General features: G+C 35.0%; 3 protein-coding genes across 4 annotated transcripts in view; 1 reads left to right on the top strand and 2 right to left on the bottom strand.

Annotated features, from left to right (window-relative positions):
* Positions 34-2,497, top strand: LOC104769542 (pentatricopeptide repeat-containing protein At5g13270, chloroplastic-like). Its single transcript, XM_010493771.1, has one exon. The coding sequence runs from the start codon at positions 89-91 to the stop codon at positions 2,348-2,350; it is 2,262 nt and encodes a 753-aa protein (XP_010492073.1). The 5' UTR covers positions 34-88; the 3' UTR covers positions 2,351-2,497.
* On the bottom strand, positions 2,413-6,319 carry LOC109124568 (coiled-coil domain-containing protein SCD2-like). Its single transcript, XM_010493772.2, has 17 exons — positions 5,781-6,319; positions 5,423-5,547; positions 5,256-5,331; positions 5,116-5,157; positions 4,980-5,042; positions 4,843-4,892; positions 4,721-4,748; positions 4,532-4,606; positions 4,323-4,433; positions 4,184-4,244; positions 3,969-4,085; positions 3,738-3,859; positions 3,588-3,654; positions 3,358-3,399; positions 3,072-3,112; positions 2,774-2,900; positions 2,413-2,688 (listed from the first exon to the last, which is right to left on the bottom strand). Exons 1-17 carry the CDS (start codon positions 6,168-6,170, stop codon positions 2,612-2,614), a joined length of 1,614 nt encoding a protein of 537 aa, XP_010492074.1. The 5' UTR covers positions 6,171-6,319; the 3' UTR covers positions 2,413-2,611.
* Positions 7,115-13,005, bottom strand: part of LOC104769540 — an 8,786-nt gene continuing 2,895 nt past the window's right edge. Inside the window, exon 4 of one of the 2 annotated variants that reach the window (XM_010493769.2) lies at positions 7,115-7,408. In XM_010493769.2, coding sequence (XP_010492071.1) covers positions 7,223-7,408 — 186 coding nt within the window. In that variant the 3' untranslated portion in view covers positions 7,115-7,222. The remainder of the gene's footprint in view (positions 7,409-13,005) is intronic. The other variant, XM_010493770.2, reaches the window with a different exon arrangement.

Raw genomic sequence — 13,005 nt, 5'->3', positions numbered from 1 at the left:
AAAAGGTCGAGTTTTTATTTTTTGCTTCTCTTTCGTTTGTTCTCTCGTAAAGGTGTAAACTTTTTTGTGTTGAATTGTTCAATCAACGATGACGATACTCACTGTACAGTCTTCGTACATCCCATCTCGAGTTCCGGTTACAAAAAATTCAAATTTCGATCAGATTCCGTCGTGGGTATCTCTGAAATCGAGCACTTCTTCTTCTTCGTCTGTTAAAATCGAGCATAAGCAAGGACAAGTAGAGAATCTTCATTTGGTTTCGTTGTCAAAGAATGGGAAACTCAACGAAGCGTTTGAGTTTTTCCAAGAAATGGATAAGGCTGGCGTCTCCGTTAGTCCGTATTCATACCAATGTCTCTTTGAGGCTTGCAGAAATTTGAAGTCTTTATCTCATGGGAGACTCTTACACGATCGCATGCGGATGGCTTTTGAGAATCCTTCTGTGTTTCTTCAGAATTGTGTGTTACAAATGTACTGTGAGTGTGGGAGCTTGGAAGATGCAGATAAGTTGTTCGATGAAATGCCTGAGTTAAACGCAGCGTCGAGAGTTACGATGATAACTGCTTATGCCGGACAAGGGTTTTTAGATAAAGCTGTTGGTTTGTTCTCTGGAATGCTAGCGTCAGGGGAAAAGCCTCCTTCTTCTATGTATACTACACTCTTGAAATCTTTGGTAAATCCTAGGAGTTTAAACGTTGGTAGACAGATTCATGCTCATGTTATGCGTACTGGGTTATGTAGCAACGCATCTATAGAGATTGGGATCTTGAATATGTACGTGAAATGTGGTTGGTTAGTGGGTGCTAAGCGAGTGTTCGATCAGATGGCTGTGAAGAAACCAGTGGCGTGGACGGGATTGATGGTAGGTTATACTCAAGCTGGAAGAGCAAGAGATGCTTTGAAACTGTTTGTTGATTTGGTAACCGAAGGTGTTGAATGGGACAGTTTTGTGTTTTCAGTTGTTCTTAAAGCTTGTGCTTCTCTTGAAGAGCTTAATCTTGGCCAGCAAATTCATGCCTGTGTCGCTAAGCTTGGACTGGAATCTGAAGTCTCGGTTGGAACTCCACTCGTCGATTTTTACATCAAATGTTCTAGCTTCGAGTCTGCTTGCCGCGTATTCCAAGAAATCAGTGAGCCTAATGATGTTACCTGGAGTGCAATCATTTCTGGATACTGCCAAATGAGTCAGTTTGAGGAGGCTGTTAAAACCTTCAAGTCTTTGAGAAGTAAAAATGCGGCGGTTCTTAATTCGTTCACATATACTAGCATATTCCAAGCGTGTTCAGTACTCGCAGATTGCAACATTGGTGGTCAAATTCATGCAGATGCTATAAAAAGAAGTCTGATTGGATCTCAGTATGGAGAAAGCGCTCTTATCACGATGTATTCAAAATGTGGATGCTTAGATGATGCACATGAAGTCTTTGAGTCAATGGACAACCCGGACATTGTTGCTTGGACGGCTTTTCTGTCAGGTCATGCTTACTATGGGAATGCCTCTGAGGCACTGAGATTGTTTGAGAAAATGGTGAGCTGTGGTATGAAGCCAAACTCAGTTACATTTATTGCGGTTTTAACCGCCTGCAGCCATGCAGGCCTTGTTGAACAGGGAAGGCATTACTTAGACACGATGCTTCGGAAATACAATGTGGCTCCGACTATCGACCATTATGATTGTATGATCGACATTTATGCCCGCGCAGGCCTATTAGACGAAGCTCTCAAATTTATGAAGAATATGCCTTTTCAACCTGATGCAATGAGCTGGAAATGCTTTCTAAGTGGCTGTTGGACTCACAAGAATCTTGAACTGGGCAAGATTGCTGGTGAGGAACTGCGCCAACTTGATCCAGAAGATACAGCTGGATATGTGTTACCGTTTAATCTGTTTACCTGGGCTGGAAAGTGGGAAGAAGCTGCTGAAATGATGAAACTAATGAATGAGAGGATGTTAAAGAAGGAACTGAGCTGCAGCTGGATCCAAGAAAAGGGTAAGATTCATCGATTTATAGTGGGTGATAAACACCATCCACAAACTCGGGAGATCTATGAGAAGCTTAAGGAGTTTGACGGTTTCATGGAAGGTGATATGTTTCAGTGTAGTATGACAGAGAGAAGAGAACAGCTTCTTGATCATAGCGAGAGACTTGCCATCGCATTTGGGCTGATATCGGTGAATGGCAATGCCCGTGAACCGATTAAGGTGTTCAAGAATCTTCGGGCATGCCCAGATTGTCATGAGTTTGCAAAGCATGTATCTTTGGTTACAGGACATGAAATCGTTATTCGAGATTCCAGAAGGTTTCACCATTTCAGGGAGGGAAAGTGTTCTTGTAATGATTACTGGTGATGGTATTTAAAGTCTGTATCAGTAGATACTTTACATTGGATTCTAATCCAACAAGTTGATGGTAAGAGCGTGAAAACGTGGATATATTATATGTCAAAAGTAGTGCGTGTAATACAATTCTTATGTTTGCAAAACTGGATTAACATTTTCCTGACTGCAAAGTACTCAAACCACACAGAAGAAAGCATGTATGATATACAGTACTGTTAAAGCTGAGGTAACATGACTGTTCTGGGATCCCGAGGTCCCCAAGGTCACTACTTACTGGCTGGACCTGGAGGCTTCCCACAATCTACGTTCTATCCGCAGCTTTCTAAGCTCTGTTAGTCCTTGCTCAACTGAAAATTAGAACCAACAAATTTAGTAATTGTGTTATGGGTACTCCTCTCCTGGCTAAAAGGAACTTGGTGAGTCAGGTTGTACCTTCAATGGCGTCATGTGAAGATGGGGAGTGTGCGCTCCTACCGATCCAGAATCTAAGACGTTCTCTTGCAATGTCCACTTCTATGCCAAGGGATTCTGCTCTTCTCCAGAAGTACGTGAGCCAAGCCTGTCAAAAGTTCCAAAGGATTCATGTTAAGAATGGAGAAAGGCCATGATTGAGCTGACGAAAATATCTCCAATAGATACATAGAAGAACAGAATTCAGTACAAAAGGGGCGAGATCAGATGAAGGAAAATCCCATGAGAGAAAACAGAGAAAAGGCTTGTAGTTATGTACCTCCTTGAAGAGAACATCCTCAGACTCTTCTGGACTCAATTCTGCAAAGGGCAACAGGCGAAGTTCAGAATTATCCTCAAGAATAAGAAGAACTGTTTGTTCTCTTTGATTAAGTAGTATATGAAATGTTAACATAGAAAGCTGAAACTCGAGTTATGTTTTTCATGAACATGTATCAAGAATCTTTCATTGTAACTTTGTGGATTATGATTTACACCATATTTTGAATTTCATAACACCGTGATGTTGACCTAGGAATGCAGCGATATAAGCTAAATAAACATACCAAGTGTCTCCATGATCTTAGGACCACCCGGTGATTTTAACTCTGAAATAAGACGAGCATCAGTTGCAGAGAAGCATAGCCATTTAAAATGGGTTACAAAAGAAATAAAGTAGAACATATACGCTATTATCTTAACAATCTTGATGGTGTTATTAGAAGCCTGGGTAAAGTCGCCATTTATAGCTAATGCAAGGAGCAACATAATATATTGAAGTCAAAAAGAAGCTCACCGACATCAGACAGTCGAGTATTGGCCAACCTTAGCTGGCCTAATGTAATAGTAATGGCAACTTCAACCTTCAAAAGAACAGACATAGTCCATGAGAAAAATGAAAGAGGGGCTAATGCATGAACCAAAGCAAGAGATAATGAGAATAAACCTTTAAAGAAGTTAGTTCCTTTAAACCCATTTCCACAGAGAGCATACTTTCAATATTTCCCTCTCCTGTTAGATCATTTAAATCTTGAACGAGCTGGCTCCTCTTCTCGTTCTCTTCAGAATCTGGTCCGATATTTTCATAGCCAACAGATGAGAAGTGAAAATCAAAATTATAGAATGCTATCACAATTCACAACAGATATCTGAGAAACATGACTGAGTGATTGCTTGCCTTTTTCCCAACTTTCTTCTTTAGCCTTCTGCCCAGCTGACAGCACAATTTCAAAAGGAAGAGGTGCCAGAGATGACCAGTATTCGTACTTTGATGTAGCAATATCCGAACAAATGCCTGAAATGCAAATATGCACAGATGTCAAGAAGCAAAGATTCATGATGGCATAAAAGTTCTAGTTATGCCATTAAGTAGGTACGTTTGTTACCCCTTACCATATCTGGCAGCTAAACCCCAATACCGAGCAAGCCAGCATCGCTTAAGAACAACTTCCTCCTGAAATTGTACAAAGGTGTCTTACATAAACACTATCATAAGCTTATATGTAGACTATGCAAAAACATGAACACAAACCATCTCTTTTTGGGTCAATATCATTCTATGTGTCATCGTCCTTAGAGCGTTGACTTCAGATTCTGCTCCTTGAAGTTGTGCTACTATAGCAGCGGTCTCAAGTTTTGCATTCTGAATCAAAGTGAAACATAGAAAATATAAGATTTCTTCACTTTGACTTATTAACACCTCATAGTACATGTAACACATGGACATAAAATAGGGCCTACCTCTACTTGAGACCGAAGAGCAGTAGTCTCTTTATTAGTTCCTTCTCTATTCTGCCTTGCCTCTTTAAGGGCCGCCTGTCATAGAGTGAGAATTGGTGAATCTAAAAAAGCCAGAACAACATCTTCATATTTGGAAACAAAATCACCACGTAATACTAAAACTTGAGTTAGCCTCAGACTTTGAAGTACCTCTCTTTGACGCAAAGCAGCTTCTTTTCTGCAGCATGTAACAAAACACATTCATGTAAGCATTTCAAATTTTCAACAAAAAAACGAAAAACCTGGCAACATATTATATTGATATTGACTACCGGCTCAGAAGTTTAGCTTCCAAAGATACACCTTCCCCCAAAGAAGTCACCTAAATTTTGACTCAAAGGTGAGTATAGTATTTTTTTTAAACCAAAAAGTGATGCATACAGGCAAGTTCATCATTGGTCCCAACTACCTGGTTTTCAAGCTCTCTCACTCTAGCTTCTGCTTCATGGCATCTCTCATCCTCAAGCCTAAGCTGTTCATAAGCTCAAACATATAAATCAAATTACTCTGGAATAGATGGAAACCTAAAAGAAAAGACTTTATACCTTCTCAAGAATACTCTCATTCTCCTCTTGCATCATATCGAGCTGTAATGTAATGCAACTGTCAGTTTCCATCAAGCAATTTTATCTAAAAAAATATCAACACATAAGAAACACACAGAAAAAAGGAATCAGTCATATACTTCATCACGAAGAGCGGATGCTTCATGCTGATCTTTCGAATCTTTTCCATTAAGATGACCAATATCAGCTAAAACCCTGCAATTGACAAACAATTCCAAGTCATGAATACAAAAACAAACTAAACTAGTTGTAATACCAAGATATAGTTTATGAACTCTATTCTCACCTCTTTTCACTCAACTGATTCTTAGGAGTTACAACTGGTGTAGTTTGATTCCTTTGAGACATTTTACTCGGCGGGACAGGCGGTTGCGATGCACGAACAGATACGGCTGGAGTGTTCCGAGATAACTGTGAAATTCACAATCACACCACACAGTTTCTCCCATTAGAACATCCCTTAAATAGTTCTCCCTTACTACTACATTCCCAACTTTAACAATCAAAACAAAATCCCACATTTTTCCAAAATTAGAAACTATGAACCAATCTCCTTAAATCTCTACGATTGAAAAGCAAACAAATTTGGTAAATTGGGTGGATTTGGTTTCTACTAAAGCCAAGAAAAAAGGATTCAACTTTACCGCAGGGGAGGAAGATCTAGCGATCTTTGGAGGAGGAACAACAGGTTTAGGTTTAGCGATTGTGGAAGAAGCATTCCTAGTGAAAGACAGAGGAGGGGGAGGAGCACCATATCGGAAACCTAAATCATCACCACCGACTTCATCATCATCATCGTCGTCGTCATCATTGTTGGTCTGTGAAGCCATGACCTTAGCAAGCCTCTGAGCAGCAGCTTTAGCAGCGACGTTTTGAGCTCGTTTGACGTTTGACATAGTAGTGACGGAAGAAGATCGAGCATGGTGATGATGACGCGCCGGAGAAGAAGGAGCTACGGCGGCATTGGTGGTGCCTCCTGACTCACCGCTCCATTGACGGAAGTAGCTAGGGCTTTCGGTTCGTGCTCGTTCCATTGTAATGAGAGAGAGAGAGATGCAAGACCTAGATCTTCTTATTCTTGGTGATGGTGGTGTGATTATGGAGTCAGACAAAAGACATCTTTGTTTTTTTTTGTTACAACTTACAAGAAGAAGAGAGTTGAGTAAGTCTACTTTAGTTACTTTACCAAGAAGGGGTAAGACCAAAACAAATGAGTTGTATTTGAATGATATAAATTTACAAAAATACAACACTTTTCATACATTTGTTGTTGCTCTCTCGATCAACGATCTAATATGAATCTGTCAATGATTTATGTGTATATCATTCTTCGCCGACAATTTATCCATCTACAACAATTTGGTCACCCAAGTTCGAAATTGGAGAACATTGATCACAATGTGATTTTGAAGAAAAACTAAACTAGTGGTTTTGTATATAACCTTATGGATTGTTTAGAGACTATAGTGAGTGTCATCATCAGTTTGTTAAACATATCACGGTTCGTTATGGTAACGGGCCGATAATTTGATAGTGCAGATCTAATCCAGTTTGACATAGAGTTGGTTTTGATGGTAGGCCCAATAAGGCCCATTTTCTCAGACAAAAATTAAACAGTAGATTAGAACATCAGCAACATTTTATATCAACTATGTCAAAAGATTGTCACCTCGCAATTAGTAAGAGTAATAATATTACTATAGCATGAAAAAACAATGTGTATAAATATTTAATACATTTTCATGCGTTAACGTTCCTCGCAACCCCAGAAGATACAACAATAAAAAAAACATCAAACGGGGTATGCATATTCCTACTGAATTAGATAACTCTTTCGTTCTTGCTCATTGGACAGATAAATCGCACCAAGAAAAAGCCTTAATGGAAAATAAATAATCGAAACCACCCGCCAAAAAAAAAANAAAAAAAAAAAAAAAAAAAAAAAAAAAAAAAAAAAAAAAAAAAAAAAAAAAAAAAAAAAAAAAAAAAAAAAAGAAGAATGTGGTGGGTAGTTATTTTATTGAGAAATATATATATATGGTGTTATATAAAAAATAATAATAAATAAAATAGATAGTATATATAGTTAAGAAATAGTCCTACCATAATGGAGGACCATGAGATGATCAGAGGTAGATGAGTTTGGAAGCAAAGTAATGTTTTGTGATGAAAGAGATGAATTGTCTCTGCTTCCTCTCCATATTGCATCTCTCACGTGTTGTAGTGTCAACACTGGCTCCAGTTCTTGCCCTCTGCATCTTATCTCTACCTGCTTTTCATTATCACAAATATAAGTCATTATTAGTCCCACATGTAGATACTAGTACGTACATTATTAACATGTTAATCACACTCAAAACAAGCTAATATACATGATGAGCCAAAACAAAAAATGAGTAGAAACAGACCAAGGCCATATCATGTGATAATAATGTAATAAAATTTGGGGTTTAATGAGATCATTGCATCGTAGGTGTGACGGAGTGGAGAAAAAACCACGTGTCATGGTGGCTACGCAATGCCGTAATTATGTCATCTCTACTTTACTTCTAAGAGATTCCTGATTTTCTAAACACTATGCTTTTTAAAGAACGAGCAACACCAACAACAATGACACCACCACTTATTTCACATATTATAAGCTAAAGAAAAAACTACACAACACATATTCACACAATAATTTATACAAACTACTTGATCATATATTTGAATGGTACCCACGATGTCTTAATCTTAATCATTTCGTGGCCCACAATTTTTTTCTACCCGTAATCTATTTTCCAATATGGACTATTATGTTCTGTCATAATTTCTGAGTATTCAACTAATGGTAAAAAAAAAAGGTTAAATAATATAATACTCCCTCCGTTTCATAATCTAGGATGCTTAGAAAAGTATTTTTGTTTTATAATATAGAATGTTTCCAACTTTCTATGCAACTTTTAAATTAAATTTATATTTTCTATTATGCAGACTTGTTTATAATTGGTTAAACTTTTTAAAAGTAACTATTTATTAATAGGCGTGTTTCCACTAAAACATTCTATATTTTGAAACGGAGAGAGTATATCGTAATTTCTGAGTATCTCCTACTATTATTTATCTAATTATACATCTCACTCTATATAGTTGAACTCTTACTATATTTGCAGAAACGATAGTTGTAGAAAAATTGATCAATAAATATAAAGATATTGTGATAAAACTAAAGTTGATTTCTAAACGGAAGAAACTCAATGGAGACACTACCCCATGAAAACTTCACCATCATCTCATGCACGTCTTCTCTTTACGTTTTGCTGACTAAGGTTTGCGACCCAAAAAGCATTTTAGCTCACATTCTTTCTTTTTTTTAGTGGGACTATGTATATAAATATAAAATATATATATATTATAATTAATGTAGTTGCTGCTGTTAGATACGGTGTATTAATTATCTAAAGACGTACCAAATGAAATATTCTCTACGGTTGTTATACATTATTCTTATACTTAGTTAGCATTATACAAAATTAGCATATGAAAGTGTTGTTCTATCTCACATATCAACATCTTATTATTTTTTATTTAATTATCAAACGGACCCACAGAAATATATAATGAATTGATGTAAAATTGAATATAAAATAGGGACCATAGCAGTCGTAGTCGGATATGCATAGATATTAAAATGGTTTGCATGCATCGCATCACTAACTTAAAAGGGTATCATGTACATTGCTCCCTTATCTGGCCTTTAGTGCCATTTTGTTCCTTTTTAAAAATGCAATTTTCTTTCAGCAAATTGCAATGATTCTGTTGTTGAAGGCGACTTCATGCATTGCTTTTGCCCGACGTAAAATACATTATTTATTCATTAAATAAAACATAAATGTCATATATGCTTATATATAAGTTGCATCTTAGCTTCTTAATTATGTTAAAAATATTTACTAGCAAGCCTACCCAAAGACATTGGACTCGATCGGTATATTTTGCAACATATGATACATAGATTTTGAAAGTCGCGTGCTTATATATATAATTAATATATAAAATAAAATAGATGAATGTTGTTAAAAAATATTGTTTGGTTCATAATTTTTTTTGGCATAATTTACTTTATTATTCTCTTCGACATATTTTCTATAATTAAAAAAAAAAAAAAAAAAAACAGATATATGTTGAATGACAATGCACTCTAGTAAAAGAATTTCTGACGGAACAACTTCAAACATTGGGCCAATCAAATTTAAGAAATGGAGGTCCCAAATACTGTTTATATTGGTGGGGCCAAGACCATTTCTGATTTGCCAAACCATGAGGTGCGGCACCTCTGCTAGCCTAGCTTAGCAAGGTTTCACCAATGGTTTACAAGAGCAAATATTTGAGATTAAGCTTTTTTTTTAAAACAGTTGTGTGGTTAAGTTTGATTTGACCCGTATAAAAATGTTGGTTAGGTGATCTACTGATAAAAACTTTTAAACACATTTCAATAGGCGTGACGAATTGGCAATATATCGAAGAAAATCCCCATGTCAAACTAAAAAAAGAAGATGACGTCCATGGACCGAAGAAAATGGTTGGAACGTTACATGAATCAACTTTTACTTTTACGATCGAGGATCAGAGAGTTTTCAATATGAATGTATTGTTCAGAAAATATAGTGGAGAAGTTAATTAAAACAAAGTCTTGCTGATTAAGACATGATGTATGATTCCAAACAAAAGGAAAACATCTAAAATTTGGATAGATAGATGTGGATGGATGATGGAAAAATTTAAGAAAGTGCAGCACTTAAAAGAGGATATGAGTATGGTTGATGGGGAAAGGCTTTTCAAGCACCGAATTCATTAAGGGTTTGTGAAGGAAAGGGTCCTACACGAGACACTAACAAACAATTAGCCATACCAAGGCGAGAGAAAGAAATTGCTGGTGTTGATGATGAGCCACTTCTAACATAAGCATGACGGTTTCGCTTAACCTAAGTTTATTATATGCTAAGTGTCCATTGAAGAAAGAAAAATATAATAGATGTGATCAGCACCTATTTTATTCAAATTTATAAATAGGAATCTCCTGCAGTCCTGCTAAATAAAGAGTACTAGAACTACAATCTACATATTCATGCAATGAAAACGTAATCAGAACCAAAAGAAAAAAAATGTGCTACGGTCGACGGTTAAAAACAAGAGATCGTTTTTGGAATACTAATATTTTTTAGTTTGACAAAAAAAAGGGTACTAATTTTATAAAAACTAGATAAATATATATGGTGAATTAAATGAAAAAGTATATATAAAAATGTAATTATATAAAGACAAAAATATAGCAACGAGTTTGAAAGGTTCATAACCAGCAAAGGGCTGAAATCATTTTGAGAGTATTGAATTACGATTAAAAACCAAAAAGTGATTATCATTTGAGAATTTCTTTTTTATTTTATGGAACGAAACACGAGTTGGTTGAAAGAAAAAACGAACGAGTTGACAAAACAATTCATGTGGGCGCAAAAAGAAATTTGAAATTTTATGCAATATTTTTAGCTTTTAAAACCTTTTGTTTCTACTTTTCTTACGTCTAAAAAGTCAAAGGAAACTTAAAAAGAGGGAGAAAGACAAAAATGGACGAACAATGCCTCCACGAAGTCAGATTATGGCTGCCTAATCATTACATTCATATTTATTATTCACTCTTGATATACCTATGCCCTACCCAAATCTATTATACACACACATTCACATCATTATATGTAATTATGGAGTACATTTCACACACATTTACAAATTATATATATTGTGTGTGTGAGAATGAACATAATTGCAACTTTAATTAATGATCATCTAATAAAGAACAGTCCATGATACCTTGTGAACGTAACCCTATTTTGTTTACGAGTTTCATAATTTTTTTTTCTAAATTACCATTGAAAACCAACCTTCAAGAATCAAGACATTTCAGATACTAAATTACTAATAGTCTTTAAAGCTATTTATTGATGATCTGATTAGGCTATCATTTTGCATTTCTCTCTAGCTATCCGCGCTAATATGCTATTTAATGATCAAATTACAGATAACATATGTGCTGTATAAGCTAATTTTTTTATATGAACTATTAAATGAATAGTATAAAATACTGTATCAAAGATGTATCTTATTATGTAGATTTTGTATAGATTTAGCTAGGAAAGAGATATGAGGGCTGTTGTCCCAAAAAAAAAGGAGATATGATGGAAAGAAATAAACAGCTTAATCAATGAAACCCCTATCATTTATCAAGATATGGATATATCACATATGTTTGTGTATAGAGAGAGGGAGAGAGAGAGAGTACAAAGATACGGATACCCACAAAGAACTTTTATATTGATCTTATCTGTCATACTTCATGGCATGGCTTAATGCAACAAGACAACAAAACTTAGTCATTTGACTAAATTTTAAACATTAGTTGACCTAAATACTATAGTTAAATTTATCTGCATCTCAAATTAACTAATTTTAATAGACCTCTAAGCTTCTAAGGAAAACATGCTTACAAGTTACAACCAAACATAATTTTATACTCTAATCGAATATCATTTCAATTAAGTTTGTCTCTTTAATTAATCTTTAATATTTTTATATTATTTTCTTGTGTGTAAATGAGTATATATATTGGTACGTATTTCTAAGAAATTTCTATGCGTTATTTTATATATGTGTATTATATAAATGCATGGAAGCAAGGAAATGCAAGTTCTTCAAAAAATGTAAACACACGTATATATAAGGTTAGATTTTTAAAATGCGTATCTAAAAGTCTCATGCAATTTTGGTACGACGTCTAAAAGATTCATGTGGCTTGCATCGTTTTGTAATTATCAAAAGAATACCATTAATGACGTTCCATGCACGTTATAATTACTGAAATAATGAATGATCCCTTATCATAGAAAAGAAGTCTCGTTTTTGTTTTCGTAATTATTCTTTGTGTAAAAAAACCAAATAATTAATTCAGGGATCATAAAGTCTTATAGCGTATTATGGGCAAGCGAGCGCATAAATGCACAGATATGAGATATCAATGATTAAAATTTGCACGAGAAGCATCGTACGTAATTTTAGGGATTGAATTCTATTTCTTTCATCAAAAAATAAATGGAAAGGACACTTTTTGTTTCATGAATTCGACTCGTAGGATTTTAAATAAGTCAGCATGCATATGATATGAAGTTACTTTATTGTATCCATCATTTGAGATAATAACTAGCTCTCTAGAAGAAGCGTGCGATGTAGCTATAGTAACAGTTGTATGTGTATAATTACTATATATAGATATATGTCATGTTCATGATGTACGTATATTACATGCATATATACAATTCGTTTCGATGAACTGAGGTCTTTTATTGATGCGGTATGACGTCATAATCAGTATCTCTCCAAACTTGTTGAATATGGTTTGGTTATGCGAGCCTTAGTTGTTCTTGATTTTCGGTGAGGTAGCCAAACTTAAAAGAAATTATTATTTGTCTATTTGATTACACAATCTCCTAAATAAGATTATATACATAGATATATATATATATATATATATATATATATATCTTTTTAATTTACTTTTGCATTTTAAAACGCAAACACACATAATTGCTAGAAGTCGGATATAAATCAATGTGGGTGTATATATAAATTGGTAGGTGGATTGCCATATATCTATATTTCTATATAATATGCATAAAAGAAATCAACTAAAAGGTGCACTCATCACTAATGAAAATTTGATCATTCTAGCTAGACACTTATTAATGGCTCGACCGTTAATCAATTACCCCTAAACTACAAAAAGGAGCAAGTAAGACAAAGTGGAAGAAAGGTTGAAAATCAATTTATGGATAATAGGCA

This window comes from Camelina sativa, chromosome 20 (genome assembly GCF_000633955.1).
Source record: "Camelina sativa cultivar DH55 chromosome 20, Cs, whole genome shotgun sequence".
Lineage (NCBI taxonomy): Eukaryota > Viridiplantae > Streptophyta > Magnoliopsida > Brassicales > Brassicaceae > Camelina > Camelina sativa.
The sequence above is the reverse complement of the archived record's forward strand: the minus strand, read 5'-3'. Positions and strand labels throughout refer to the sequence as shown.